Source organism: Gymnoscopelus microlampas (assembly GCF_963454915.1).
Source record: "Gymnoscopelus microlampas genome assembly, chromosome: 14".
NCBI lineage: Eukaryota > Metazoa > Chordata > Actinopteri > Myctophiformes > Myctophidae > Gymnoscopelus > Gymnoscopelus microlampas.
Window position 1 is genome coordinate 38518492 of NC_139951.1, and position 16380 is coordinate 38534871.

Below are 16380 nucleotides of genomic sequence, written 5' to 3' on the forward strand. Positions count from 1 at the left end.
AGCTTGTAGATCTGCTGTTTTTGAAAAATCGTGAAAATGTGTGCAAATCTTTTGAATATACCATTTTTTTAAGCGAACATTTGTAGCTCAAATCTTTGCTTCTGGGGGTCCCTGGAACAGAATGTTTTGAGATGGGGGGTCCGCAGCCAAATGCATATCATTTTTGGGGTCCTTGACATGAAAACGTTTTGAGAACCACTGCTCTATGCTGTGCAGTCATAGAATAACTACTGGTTGTAAGATGTAATTCTGCTAACAACATAACACACATCCTGTATGGTCAAAATGTGTAACACATAATCATAGTTATCATACTTATCCTCAACTTTTGCAGACATAAGCCCGATTTTATATTTTGTTGTTTGGCCGAGCTGTCCGTTGACAATCGCAGATCTAAAAGCAGATATGTGAACTTGATCTGCTGTTTTCGGTGTGCACTCATTTCTTAACAGAAAAGTGAGTTAACATCAGCCACCAGCCAAATACTGGTCATATTACCGTGTTGCTTTCATATACAACAAAAAAGACGTTGGCAACGATCGTGATTTGCGCTGCCATAAATCTTTGTGCTGACTTCAGGCATGTTCCAGTCCATATATGGGCATATCTGCATGCCCGCCACAGACAGAGACAGACACAGAACCTTTCTAGTGTGTGGGAAGTGCTCATTTAATAATGTTTCACAAATTGCCCATTAGGACTTAGCCATACAAACATTTTTTACTCAAATCTTTGCTTCTGGGGGGTCTCTGGAAAACATATTTTGATGGGGATTCGGAGGCCAAAAACAAATAATTTTGGGTGGTCCTTGACATGAAAATGTTTGAACACCACTGATATAGCAACAATCGTTTTTCAGAAAAATGTAGGCCTTTGTTGAGACATTTGACAGTTACAAATGTTTGTTAAAAAAAATATGTATTCAAAGATTTGCACAAATCTTCACGATTTTTCAAAAATAGCAGATCTACAAGCTCATAGCGCGGCACTCGGTGCCGTGCTATGAGCTTGTATATCTGCTATTTTTGAATAGCCAAAGACATCTAAAGAGACACAGATCCGTTCCCGGGTTGAATTGGTTAATCCATGTAAATAGATGGCATCTATTAATGCTTAAATGTCTCTCTAACCCGCCCCAGGTGAATCAGCAGGCAGCCAAGTGCATCCCCTCCATGGTGTGTCCTGAGCTGACGGAGCAGATCCGCAGAGAGATCGCCGCCTCGCTGCACCAGCGCAAAGGGGACTTCGCCTGCTACTTCCTCTCTGACCTGGTGACCTTCACCCTGCCTGCAGGTCAGTGTTGATTTTGTACAGGAAGTTATGATTTAGTTTTTAGTCATAGTCATTTGAATAACATTTACATTTCATTTACTTTTAGTTATATTTTAGTCATCTGAAATGTTTTAGTTTTAGTCTAGTTTTAGGCGACTAAATATCATGCGATTTTAGCTAAATCTGCAGTTGATTTTGTCAACAAAAATGTATTGTGGCGGTGCCTTGGTGGCGTCGTAATGGCTGATTTTACACTTGGTTGCACGCTGAAAATAGCCGATCTACAAGCTCTATTTTCAGAGCGCAACACCCGAGCGCAACCAAACATAAAATTATTTATCATTTAGTTCTACTGGATCTCTTCTCCACTAGTCCCTCCTTAACATTTTAGTCTAGTTTTTATTTGTTGAAGAAATTGTCAGTATATTTAATCATCATTATCATCAATCATTATTTCGTTTTTATTTAGTTGGTCAGTGAAAAAAGGTAGTCGACAAACATTTTTCGTCATAGTTTTAGTCGGCGAAATCAACACTGCCTGCAGGTGACTACTCTGTCCACCCCCAGCCTGGCTGCCCAACCCATTTAGACCTGGAAAGCCTTTATGTTGTTGTTGTTATACCTTTCAATCCGGGAAAGCATCTGCGTCATATTGTTGCTGTCGGGCAGAAACCTCTTATCTCTCCATATTCTAACTCTTTGTGTTTTTATCGTAAATTAAAGCACCTACTTGATCATACTACACCGTCAAAAGTAGCCGATCTACAAGCTCGAAACGCGTTTGAGCTTGTAGATCGGCTACTTTTGCTGCTTTTGAATTTGAATCCGGAAAAGTTACAGTTTTGGTCGTATGAGGTTTCCACCGGTTTACATCTTTGGAATACAATTTTTTTTTTTCTTCAGTAAACTTATGTTAGGATTTAGAAGGCGTTTTTTTAATCAGCCTCAGGTTTAAATGGGTTAAATCATGTCTGATGCATGAAATAAAGCTTTAGTAGAAGGAATAAGTGTGGGCTCTATATGAATTTAGCTGCCATGACTCCATGCTGTGAGGAAAAAAGGAACAGTAAATACGCAAAATGTGCTCCTCATTAAGCATCCAAATCAGAAACAAACAGCCAGCCGTTTATAATAACATAACAACTGTCAGCCCAGACTAGCATGGCTCATACTCTAAACATCTGCACTTTGTGTCCCTAAATGAGGATTGATGTCGAACATTACAAGTTCAAAAAATAGTTTCCCAGCGCAGAAAAACAATGCATTTCTGGTAAAAAATAAATTCCTTGTGGCCTTCAGGATTATAGTCATGATTTAGTTTCTCGCTCATCTGTTGAATTTCCCTAGGAATGATATAAACGTGCGACATTTTCGGCATGTGATCTCACTCAAGTGATTTTTCTTGTCTTTTTTTTTTTTCTTCCTCACCGGGGCGTAGAAGGAATGCAGGCCTAGCCTTCCCAGACAGTGCAGCGGGTCTCTGTGAAAACGGCAGTTCCCTCGCCCCATGGCATAATGTCTTCATTGAAAAACATGCACACTCTGCCTTTCAGAGCCTGCTGGTTAGCGCTCTGCTAGCGAACACGCTGCCGCTACTGCTGCTGCTGCTGCTAGGGATGAAAGATTATGCAGGGTTCATCGGAAGATTTGAATGTTTTGCCGTCATTGCCAAGTATTTCTCTCTCGCAGGCAGAACTTGGCCCCGGGCCAAGCTACAGGGCGCTCTCTCTCTCTCTCTCTCTCTCTCGCTCTCTCTTTTCAACGTCAGTGTATTCACTATTGAGCCGGAGAATAGACACCAGTGTTCTGGCTCTGCGTGTGTATATATTTTTAAAGCAAACATTTTTTTTAACTCAAATCTTTGCTTCTGGGGGGTCCCTGGAACAAAATATTTTGAGATGGGGGTCCGTGGCGAAATTCATATCATTTTAGGGGTCCTTGACATGAAAAAGTTTGAAAACCACTGATATAGAAACATACGTTTTTCAGAAAACCGTTTAGGATTTAGAAGACATTTTGCAGAATCGGAACCTCAGGCCTCAATGGGTTAATAATGACCATGGAAATTCAATGCCCTTTACTCATGTGTCCCTCGCTGCAGATATAGAGGACCTTCCCCCCGCTGTCCAAGAGAAACTGTTTGATGAGGTGTTGGATCGTGATGTACAGAAAGGTAATTGGATACGTACTGTATTATTATGTTTATTAATAGAATGTCATTACCGCCCTGTCTGCTCACTAACATGCAACTTCAGCCGGTAATACTTGATGGTGTCTGGGTGTAGAGCCAGACCCATGTATTATCGGCTAGACCAATATATTGGTCGTCCTTTGACTTTGAAGACGACATTGGTATCAGCAATTATGCAGCCAGCGTGTCACGACTAACCACTTTCGACCTGGTATCTCTAATGGCATCCCTAATTTAAAAAAAAAAGAAAATTATTTATATTGCTTCACAACTTGGCCCTTGTAGACCATACTATTCTTGAAATGTTTTGAATAGGGCTTAAAGTTGTACAGTGCAGATTTAAAAAAGAAGATTTTTAGCAGCCTCTGCTGGTCATTACCGTCACTGCAGGCCGTTTGTTTATTACTGCGTTACCCAGAATTCCATTCGTTTTCACCGGAAGACGGAAGTGTTTCAAAAAGCGTTCTTTTAATTGTTTTATACGATCTGTGGATCGTTTCTCTTAGCCAGTGGAGCTTTAGTTACCGTGAGCTGTGTTTTCTTTTTCTTTTTTTTTTTTCGTTCTTCAAACCATACAATCTCTTAAAATCAGCGTGAGTTTCCTTTTTGTTATTAGCGCGGTAGTTCCTGGCCAAACAGGAAACCGGTGCAGTAGTTCCTGGCCAAACAGGAAACCGGTGCATTTCCGCTTCCATTTTCCGGCCAGATGACGTCATTTTCGTGGGACAGTCAACCCCGACCACGTTCAATAGAAAATATATAAGTAAAAGGCTTTCGGGGGTGAAATTCATGGAGTGGGTGTTGTGAAACATTTGCCACTCACAAAAGATATACAATTTAACTTTAGTTTTATTGAAAAAGTTACCTAGCATTACTTTAAGGCACGGCATGTTTTTAATAGTTTATAACGGGAGTGCCGCGTTTTTTGAAAACTCCTGCAGCTTGGCACTGGGCATTTACCTTGCGCTCGTACATGCACGCGAGGCGCTTTCCTTTGCCTGCCAAGAGCAAAAAATATATTTAACTTGGGCGCCAGGAAGCGCTGCCAGGTGAGCGTCAGGGCGTTTTCAGACAAGAAAAAAGCCCCGGGTAAAAATGTATTTCTTTTTGATCAAAAAGGTATTTGTGTTTAATTTTTTTGGCTGACATGTTAAATGGTCTCAAATAGAAGTGTCGGTGTTCCAGGACTCTTCAAAGTCAGGATCGGCATCAGACCCAAAAATGCGGCTCTATACATGGTGTAGGACCTTGGTTCTCAAAGTGGGGTCCGGGGACCCCCAGGGGTACTTGAGGGGTTTCCAGGGGGTACCCAGCAAAATGTGTAAATATAGCATCAGAATAATTATGACCTTTTATACTTTGGCTATTCAAAAATAGCAGATATACAAGCTCATAGCGCGGCACCGAGTGCCGCGCTATGAGCTTGTAGATCTGCTATTTTTCTTAAATCTTGAACATTTGTGCAAATCGATGAATATATATATTTTTAAAGCGAATATTTGTAACTCTAATCTTTGCTTCTGGGGGTCCCTGGAACAAAACATTTTAGATGGGGGTCCGCAGCCAAATGCATATCATTTTGGGGGTCCTTGACATGAAAAAGTTTGAGAACCACTGGTGTAGGATGTCTGTGATCAGTGAGCTGGCTATGTGTGTGTGTGTGTGTGTGGGGGTGGTGGTGTGTCAGAGCCATCAGATATGCCTATAAAGAGAGGAAGAAGAAGACCCTCCGCTAGGAGCCGCAGTCTACTGGGCGTTTCTTCCATCATCGAGCTACTGTACTACCTGTCTCGCTCTCCTGCTCCCACGCTAATTAGGCTAATAGAGCCTTCTCATTTTACCTCCCACATAACTGTGTGTGTGTGTGTGTGTGTGTGTGTGTGGCTGTGTGTGTGCAGCTAGTCGTCGTAGGTCTCAGAGGTGTCTTATGACCCATTTACGTAAGGCTCTGCAAATTGGGTTCCGAGGGAAAGGTGCTCCACATTGTTCTGAGGAAGTGCTGAGGAATGGAGTAACAGGATTAGTGCTGACCATGTTGCCATTTTTCTCTTCTTCGACCGTCTGTCTCTCTCTCTCTAACTCACTGTTTGTCAACCGGTGGTCCACGGACCACCAGTGGTGCAATGTGGTATAATTACAGGTGGTCCGTGGGAAAATTGTGTACAGCTTTTAAGGGTTTGATGTACTTTGTTGCGTGCTGTGTTGGGCACTGATAAATGCTGATTTACCGAATTGTGAGCATGACAACGGCACACAGCTATGTACTGATCATTAATGTTATATTTAGTAATATTATTTTAACTCATTCACTGTCAGGAATTAATTCATCCATCTACCGTCCCCTTGCCAGCAAAAATTGCAATTTTACTGTACCTTTGAAAGATCATGGAATATTCTCTGTGACCGCCGTCCTCACGGAAATGGGCTCATTACATGCACGGGGTCCAGTAGAACCAGGGGGCGGGGGGGGGGGGGGGGGGATTGTCCGGCCACGATCCTCCATTCCACAGCTATGGCCGTTTGAATGTGGCTTGTTTTTTGAAAAACAACAGAAATCCGAGAAGATTTGACTTTTGTGAATCCTTTAACATGAAAGGAGACAGCTTTTTTTTTTGTGGTCACTTGATTTCTGGGTGTACTCTTCTTCGGTGTTGCTTGGATCACCGAAGACGAGTACTTCACCCATACATGTATATACTATATACACATGCATGTATATACACATACTCATACATACATGTATATACACAGTACGTATATACTGTATATTGTTGTGGGGAGGGAGGGTGGTCCTTGAGACTTGAGTCCGAAATATGCTTGTCGGTCCAGAGCTCAAAAAAGGTAGAAGAGAGAACCACTGCTCTCACTAAAACCCTGTTCCTCCTTGTGTTTCTCTCCATCTCTGGCTGTCTTTCTCTCTTCTTCCCATGCGCAGAGCTAGAAGAAGAGTCTCCCGTCATCAACTGGTCCCTGGAGCTGGGCACGCGCTTAGACAGTCGGCTGTACGCTCTGTGGAACCGCACGGCGGGGGACTGCCTGCTGGACTCGGTCCTGCAGGCCACCTGGGGCATCTACGACAAAGACTCTGTCCTCCGCAAAACCCTCCACGATAGCCTGCACGACTGCTCACACTGGTGAGACGCTCGGCTGCACCTTGGCGAGAAGGCCCCCTGTGGTCAGGATAAAGCATGGATTTGTGAACTAGATAACTGCCTAGAAGTGGAGTAGCCGTTTAACCACTTAAGCCCTGGGCCTATATACAGTACTTAACGCTGAATAGCGAAAGAAAGCGTGATCTACAAGCTCACAGCAAATCAGCTATTTTTGCAGTTTTTGAAAATGTTGAAACCTTTTGAAATTTGGGCACCTTCTTTTAGATTTGCGCCAATTTGTGCAAATGTAATGCTCAAAATTAGGGACTCCAGGTTGTAAGTGTTTAAAGAACACAACTACAGTTTAAAAACACGACTATGAGTGTAAACACTGCATGTAACTGCTTCTCTTGTTCTGCATCTGTCCGTTCCCGATATATTACCGTGACCTTGTTCACCCAAATGTTAATAATGTCTGCAGGGCAGCTTACTGATCATTCCAGCCAAGTTCAATCAGTTCACACAAGTCATTTGGGTTAACAAGACAAACGGATGCAGAGACCAAAGTGATTACTACAAATTCAGTATTTAGGAGGGTTTTATTTGTCACTCATACAGGCACAAGCAGCCAAATCTTGGTGCCTGCCTGCCACTCACGCACGCATGCAGGCAGGGTAATAAGACGTATTCAGATTTCTTTTTCATAAAACCAAGCATGTAATGTGTCATAAGCTACGAGCAGCTTTCCGTTTTGTTTTAACATTTTGAACAGACTGACAGTGCCTTATCCCATTAAGACCTGGAACGCATCTGTGTCACTTTAGATTTCTTTGGCTATTCAAAAATAGCAGATATACAAGCTCATAGCGCGGCACTCGTTGCCGCGCTATGAGCTTGTATATCTGCTATTTTTTTTCTTTTTGAAAAATCTTGAAACTTTATTTTTTTTGATTTTTTTCAAAAAACTGTTAGGATTTAGAAAACATTTTTAAGAATCGCCTCAGGTCTTAATGGGTTATGCTAACTACAGTACGTAGTCACAGCTGATTGATTGACATCGATTGACATCTTTGTTGACGAAATGCATATGTGCAAACATGTATATTTGTACATATCTGTCAAAGGATAAAAATCCTCTAAAGTTCAAGAACTTATTTACATCCTTTAACTAACCTTTTATGAAAAAAATAATGTCACGGGCATTTGTCATAGAAATAAATCTAAATGGTGCATTTATATAGTTAGGGGTTCAGTGTTTTGCTCAAGGACGCTGACACTACAGTACTAATTCCCAAGCAACCACACACACACACACACACACACACACACACACACACACACACACACACACACACACACACACACGTATAAGCAGTGTATATAGACATACAGAGAGGGTGATAAATTATGTCAAGGCTTTGTGAAACGGCAGTGACTGCTCTACTTGTTCTATAGATATGAGTTTACAAATGGCTACTGTGTATAAACGTGATGTCATAAATGAGTCGTGCCATTATGCTGTCATGCTGTATGAAGTTAAGAACATTTGCCTGCAGGTCCGATCCTCATACATTTGCATGCATGCCACGCAACACAGTCAAATACAGTAGATTCGGGTACTCTGTAAACAAGGGCTAATCTTCGTGTATTGACGCATTGTGAGCTTGTAGATCGGCTATTTATGCTTGTAGATTCTGCATAATGGGTACCTTCTACTTTTGGTACTTTAACCCATTTAGACCTGGAACGCATCTGTGTCATTTTAGGTTTCTTTGGCTATTAAAAAATAGCAGATATACAAGCTCATAGAGCGGCACTGAGTGCCGCGCTATGAGCTTGTAGATCTGCTATTTTTTGAAAAATCTTGAAAATGTGTGAAAGAAAGAAAGAAAGAAAAAAAAATATATATATATATATAATAAAAATCAAAATATTTTTTCAAAAAACTGGCCTCAGGTCTTAATGGGTTAAGTACATTTTGATACCAATACCTTTTGTACTTTTTCTCAAGCCAATTTTGAATTCCGGACTTTTACTTGTAATGGAGCATTTCCACATTGCAGTATTGATACTTTTATTTAAGTACAAAATGTTAGTACTTTTTCCACCACTGCGTTTCTGTGACATTTGTTTATTTTGTGTGTTTTTTTTGGCGTGTGTGTTTCCCTGTAGGTTCTACACACGCTGGAAGGAGTGGGAGTCGTGGTACTCGCAGAGCTTCGGCCTGCACTTCTCCCTGAGAGAGGAGCAGTGGCAGGAGGACTGGACCTTCATCCTATCCCTGGCCAGCCAGGTAATAGTCAGGTTCACTATGTAAAACAATATACTTTCGTTCAAAATTTGTGGAGATTAGCAAAACTATACATTTTTTTTATCTTCAGAACATGGGGAATCCAAAAATCTATGTTTGCATTTGCACAGACACCTGCATGTCCGCCATATTGAACGTTCAAAATGGCCGCCATAAAATATATAATTTGTGCTACCTTGGCTTCTAGACGACATAGACAGTTAATTAAATATGCTAATCCTATGTTTTCTGGGCCAAGGAATCCAATAGAGACCTAAAGGATAGTGCACAGGGACCTAGGGGATGGCCATGGAAATGCAGGTTGACTATTTTAGAAAATATACTTTTGTTACGAATTTTTGATTAGCAAAACTATAACACTTTTGGAATCTTCAGAGCATGGGGAATCCAAAAATCCTTGTTTGCATTTGCACATATACCTGCATGGCCGCCATATTGCATGTTCAATATGGACCACATAAAATATATAGTCTAATTTGTGCTACGTTGGATTCTAGACAACCAACCTTAATTAAATATGTTTTCCAGGTCAAGGAGTCCAATACAGACCTCAATGTAGTTCTCAGGATTATAGAAAAGCAAGAAAACAAATGTAAATGTAAAACATAGTGTTTATAGTTGTGTAGTATCAACACATCATTGACTTTACAGGTTTACAGGTGTAAAGAAATGGGTGGAAAAACCCTTTGTTTCTGTTGTTTTCAAAGAGAAGAAAAGAAAAGAAGAGGGGGGGGGGGGTCAGGGAGAGCAAGGAGATCTAACAGTAATAGAACACATGTCAAGGATATACAAGTGGCGTAAACCAACAGATACAGTATGTACATGAGGTTAGACATAAGGCGAAAGGGCCTACTCTGTGTGGAGTTTGCATGTTCTCCCGTGTCTCCTAGGGTAGTTAATACCCTAAAAAAAAAAACATGTAGTAATCCTGGTCACTATACTTCCTCCCCCTAGTCAGCCGGGGCGCCTGATGGAGGGGAAGGGAACTGGTTGGAATAACGTGTTCCTTCCACACGCTACGTCCAACCAGGGAAACTCCCCCCTGTCAGGTGACAAGAAGGTCAGTTGGCTCTCATGCATTGAAGGAGGCATGAGCTCGGCCTTGGCCTCCCTAGGCTGGTGGGGGGAGTGTAGTGCCCAGGATCACTTAGCTAATTGGCACCGGGTGAAAAAGGGGTTACAGAATCGAGCGATAAAAATTAGGGGGGAAAAAGCCACAAGGTGCAAGGTGGTGACACTTTGGTAGGTCTACATTAGCAGCAGGTATGATATTAGACATTAAGGTGCAAAAACAGTATGAACGATTGAACTATATACATACAATATCTACTAGATCTATCATTCAGGAATATTATTTTACAGCTCGTCATCACTGTCTGGGGTGTCATTTTCAGCATTACAGACAGTCTGTGTCGTTTTCGCAGTCACTTCCACACAAACAAAGTTCTGTGCAAGCAAAGTTGTGTCCGCTGCATGACCTTCTCTGGGTTGTCCAATGGGTTTTGCACTGACATCTGACCACTAACAGAAACTAACAGAGGAAGGCGACCTAACACAGGAGGTGAATGATGCATTGGCCAACTTTGTATGATGTACTGCCCAAGGGGCATCCATATAACAAACATTCCTGACCTAAGGTGGTATCTGTTTTGCAAACATCTGGCATAAAGCAGCAAGTTGCCTCCTACCGTTGGTGCCCTTGAGGAGAACATTGAACGTGTGCATGATCAACGTAGGGTGTGGTGCCAAGCCACTGTGACGTGGCAGAGTCTTTTTGACCCACTCAAACATGGAGCCATGGTGAGATACTACCTACTACCACAAAGGTTCCTCCTGCACCACAGGCCATTGTAGAGTTGGTCAGATGTCAGTGCAAAACCCATTGTACAACCCAGAGATGTTCATGCAGGAGACACAACTTGCACAGACCTTTTTTTGGAAGTGACTGCGAAAACGACGCAGACTGTAATGCTGAAAATGACCCTCCTAACAGTGATGAAGGGCCGTAAAAGAATGATAGATGATATTATTGTATATAGTTCAATCTTATAACTTGTCAATACTGTTTTTGCAAGTTAATGTGTAATCTCATGTACATACCTGCTGCTAGTGTAGACCTACCAAAGTGTCACCACCTTGCACCTTATGTCCAATCTCATGTACATACTGTATCTGTTGGTTTATGCCATTTGTATATCCTTGACATGTTTTCTATTACTGATAGATTGTTCTCCTTGCTCTCCCTGCCCTCTTCTTTTCTTCTCTTTGAAAACAACAGAAACAATGGAGTTTTTCACCCATTTCTTTACATCTGTAAACCTGTGGTGTAATAAAGTCAATGATGTGTTGATATTACACAAATATAAAGACTATATTTTCCATTTACATTTGTTTTCTTGCTTTTATATAATAACTACATTGAGGTCTTTATTGGACTCCTTGACCTGGAAACATATTAACTAAGGTTGGTTGTCTAGAATCCAAGATAGCACAAATTAGGCTATATATTTTAGGTCGTCCATATTGAACAATATGGTGGGCCATGCAGGTATCTGTGCAAATGCAAACAAGGATTTTTGGATTCCTCATGCTCTGAAGATTCCAAAAGTGTATATTTTTCTAATCCAAACTTTTTAACGAAAATATATATTTTTAACATAGTAAACCTGAATTTCACTGGCCATCCCCTAGGTGGCGCTACTGCAAGTCCCTGTGCACAATCCTTTAGGTCTCTATTGGATTCCTTGACCCAGAAAACATTGGATTAGCATATTTAATTAACTTTCTATGTTGTTTAGAAGCCAAGATATCACAAATTATGTATTTTATGGTGGCCATTTTGAACGTCCAATATGGCGGACATGCAGGTGTCTGTGCAAATGCAAACATAGATTTTTGGATTCCCCATGTTCTGAAGATAAAAATAAAGTATTGTTTTGCTAATCTCCACAAATTTTGAACAAGAACACATAGTGAACCTGACTATATGGAGGTCTCCCATTGCTCCTTCTTTTTCCTCCCTGCAATTCAAAATGAGTTCACGGAACGGTCAATGTGTTGTTGCATGGTGGTGAGTTCAGTGTGATATTTCTTGCCTGGGCTCGTATGGGCTTTGTGAGGACAATGGGACATAATGGGACTTGGATCTCTGAGGAAATTAAACAATTATGTAGGTGGAAATCCCTGTGGAGCCATTAAAGGAAAAAAGACTCTTTTTTTTTTAATACCCGATGTACAAGCCTATCGTAATGTTCTGTTGTGTGCTAGTAGATCAGCTATTTTTGCTGCGGACCTGGGACGCATCTGTGTCACTTTTTGATTTGAGCTAAAAAGCATTATTTTACACTTTGGCTATTCAAAAATAGCAGATATGCAAGCTCATAGCGCGGCACCGAGTGCCGCGCTATGAGCTTGTAGATCTGCTATTTTTGAAAAATCGAGAAAATGTGTGCAAAATAATATATTTATATAGTCTTTTAAAGTGAACATTTTTTAACTGAAATCTTTCCTTCTGGGGGGTCCCTGAAACAAAATATTTTGAGATGGGGGGTTGGCGGCCAAATACACATAATTTTGGGGGTCCTTGACATGAAAAGGTTTGAGAACCACTGATATAGAAACATACATTTTTCAGAAAACTGTTAGGATTTAGAAGACGTAAGTAAAAATCGGCCTCAGGTCTTAATGGGTTAAGTGGTTAAGGATAGACTTGAGGAAAAGGAAGCCAGGGAGAGAAAAATGAATTAGTGCCGGGGATAAAAAAGCTAAAACGTTTGTGTTCTACAAGTTGAGGAGAGCATAAGGACACACAAGGAGGATTTTAGAAGAGCAATAGAGAGGGGAAGGACTGGAGGAGCACAGAATGACTCAAGAAATCAAGAGTAGACCGACTCAAAAGTGTGGCGCGTTGTAGCAGCCGAGAGACTGAGGAGAGGACAGAAGTGACCAAGCTATATCCTCTAAGACGGGGGTCTTCAACGTTTTTCAGTCCAAGGACCCCCTTAGCTGAGAGACGGATGAAGCAGGAACCCCCCACTACATATTGTATAATATTGTGATTTAAACTTTTTTCATAGATTTCATAGATAGCTTCATAGACCTGTTTGACAGCACTATCGTCAGTGTATGTTGATTTCGTGTTAATAGATGTATTTAACCACTTAAACCCTCAATACTTAGTAAACTTGACCTTTCACTCTGTACTTGATCTGCTCTATTTTCCCTACACCAAACCTCTTTGCCAAAAAATAGCCGATCTACAAGCTCACAACGCCTCGCAGCGCGAGGCGTTGTGAGCTTGTAGATCTGCTATTTTTGGCTAAAGTTCTCCTCCGAATAGGGATAGGGATGCTAGGGTTCGTGTGGTTAATGCAAAAGAATGTATCCTATCACGCGAAGATTTGGCAGCCCCCCTGTAGTAACTCTTGAGGACCCCCTAGGGATCCCGGACCCCCTGTTGAAGACCAGTGCTCTAAGATGTAGCTGCAGCCTGACGGCTCATCTGGGCCTACCGGCAAAGCCTCGCTGACGCAGCGCTCCTTACCCAGCATGTGACCCAGGGATTTACAGGCATTAAGATCCCCAACAGCAGTATAAACAAAACCCTACAAAGCTTACTTATGACAGGCCTCAGCTGCCAAGGAGAGACGTGATCCCGGGGACGGGATCCTCCAACCCCCCTGTATGTGTTCCTCAGCGCACGACGCCGACGACTTTGAAGTCCCTCAAAGCATTATTTATGTTTATCTGAGCTGTGCGACAGTACGTTTTTGAAAGGTTATTCTGTTCGCAGCGCTCGTTGCTTTTATGACACGAGCGCAGCTGAGAGACGGGAAAAACCGAGGTGGCGGGGTGAACACGTACTAGGCACCTCCATTCAAAAAACAGAAAAAAGAGGAGGGCTACGGTGACTAGCGAAGACAGGCGTAGAAGTCGGATGCTCTTTGGTCCAAAAAGGAGGAAAGCACCTATAATCAAAATAAAATGATTCCAATGTGCATTCTTCAAACGGTTAAAAAGGCTAGATCATAATTGAACAGGTAAAACATGCCAACATGTTTAGGTCTCAAGTGGACTTAGTGGACAGGGCATCACTTGAGTGCCTTCGAATCATTTTCTTTTGATTTATACCTTCGCTCATTATCAGAGAATCAGGATTTCGAATGTAACCTTACGGTCTGTGTACTTTAGCTGTCTGGCAATCTCGCATACCCTGCATACCCCCCCCACCCCAGTTATGTAACAGGATGACCGCTGTAATTGTTGTCCCATTTGCTGGTTTTAGTACCGTAATCCAAATGTTGAAAAACTATACCAATGGACATTGTGTTAACAATCCAACCATCCTGTTTGGGATCTTGTTTTTGTTTTTTTTTCCACCACAGCCCGGGGCCAGCCTGGAGCAGACCCACATCTTCGTCCTTGCACACATCCTTCGCAGACCCATCATAGTCTACGGAGTGAAATACTACAAGAGTTTCCGAGGGGAAACGCTAGGCTACACTCGTTTTCAAGGTGAGCCTGTCTGACCACGTCTGGCCATTTTTCAAAAGTGATGGAAGAAATATTCAGATTTCTTTTAACCCATTAAGAAGAGGAACGCATCAGTGTCATTTTAGATTTCTTTGGCTATATATATATATATATATATATATTTATTTTTTTTAAGCGAACATTTGTAACTCAAATCTTTGCTTCTGGGGGGTCCCTGGAACAAAGTATTTTTGAGATGGGGGTCCACGGCTAAATACATATCATTTTGGGGGTCCTTGACATGAAAAAGTTTGAGAACCACTGATATAGCAACAGAATACACTGCAGAAGACACATTTTGTAGAATAGGCCTCAGGTCTTAATGGGTTAATTCAAAGGACCACTTCACCCAGTATGTATGTTTGTATGTACTGTATACAGTATGTATACTTTGCATAAACAAACTAAATATGCAAAGTAACTAGTAACTAAAGCTGTCAAATTATTCTAGTGGAGTAAAAAGTACAAAGGGTGATTGTTTTATTCATTATTCTTTTCTTAATTTTAATATTGATATGCTCTTTCTAAACCTGTAAAGCACTTTGTGACCGTTACTGTCTGTGAAAGGTGCTCTATACATAAAACCCACTTACTTACTTTGAGATGCTAGTGGAGTTGAAGTATAAAGTATCAGTATGTGGAAATACTGGGGTAAAGTAAAAGTACAGCACTTGAGTGAGTGTACTCTCCACCACAGCTCATTTAACCCATTAAGACCTGAGGCGATTCTTAAAAATGTTTTCTAAATCCTAATTTTATTTTGAAAAAAAAAAAAAAAAAATGTTTTTCAAGATTTTTCAAAAATAGCAGATCTACAAGCTCGTAGCGCGGCACTCGGTGCCGCGCTACGAGCTTGTATATCTGCTATTTTTGAATAGCCAAAGAAATCTAAAGTGACACAGATGCGTTCCAGGTCTTATTGGGTTAACGTGCACGAGGGCCGATTTAGCTCGCATTTATGTATCTGAGTGATGTTTGACAACTCCATAAGCAACTCTGCAGATCTGTGAAAAGCATTAAGTCTATTATTGAATTGGTTTAAATGGGGTTTTAACCGGATCCACCTGGACTGTAGAATGAACAAGGCCCTCAATCATATCAGATGTGGTCTGCGGTTTATTTATTTTTATGCTGAACAGAGATTCCTGCCAATAAGCCTGTAGTATATCTGTCCCTGGAGACGCATAATAATCCCACGCAGGAGTCGTATATTTATTAATCTACTAAACTACACAGTAAGATCCTCTGCGTTCATTTAAACTCTGAGAGGGAGTTACTGTGAGAAGTCGTCTTCTCAAGAGTTACATAAATATGCAAAAAAAATAAAAATTATAATGATTCTATTATATTGGCTAAAACCCAAGTTCGATGAAGCGTTCTCACAGATGACTCATTACGCACCCTCTTCAAGTCAATGGCAGACTGCATACAGGCCATAAAGCAGCATGCAGTAATGACCAGACGGAGTGTGCGTGTGTGTGCATGCACGCGTGTGCGCGTGCGTGTCACGGAGTTGGAGTTGTTGGCTCCAGTCTGCATTGCAGGCTAATTGGCCAGTGGGTTTTTTAGTAGTGTGTGTGTGAGTGTGTCTGGCGACTAGCAGCCCTACAGCAGGAAGGCTGGGCCTGGAAACCATAGATATATATATGAACGTAGATAGATACCTCATTTGCTGCTGCTGTTAATTGGAGCGATGCGTTAACGCAGCCGAGACATGACCAGGGGAAAGACGTTCTCTCCTAATGCATGCGTGTTCCCATGTACTGTATGTCTATTGAAGCAGTCGGTCTCCCCACAATTATTATCATCATCGACTCGTTGAATTCTCAAAACGACTTTTAAGCGGTTTGGTTTAACCCATTAAGACCTGGCACTTTAGATTGCTTTGGCTATTCAAAAATAGCAGATACATACAAGCTCATAGCGCGGCACCGAGTGCCGCGCTATGAGCTTGTAGATCTGCTATTTTTGAAAAATCTTGA

The 16380-nt window shown here is 41.5% G+C and overlaps 1 protein-coding gene across 1 annotated transcript in view; it reads left to right on the plus strand.

The window, feature by feature from the left end:
- zranb1a (zinc finger, RAN-binding domain containing 1a) overlaps positions 1-16380 on the plus strand; it is a 35064-nt gene that overhangs the window by 13732 nt on the left and 4952 nt on the right. The window contains exons 5-9 of the mRNA XM_084079501.1: positions 1140-1293; positions 3374-3445; positions 6399-6597; positions 8728-8848; positions 14251-14380. Of these exons, the coding sequence (XP_083935627.1) occupies positions 1140-1293; positions 3374-3445; positions 6399-6597; positions 8728-8848; positions 14251-14380 (676 nt within the window). The remainder of the gene's footprint in view (positions 1-1139; positions 1294-3373; positions 3446-6398; positions 6598-8727; positions 8849-14250; positions 14381-16380) is intronic.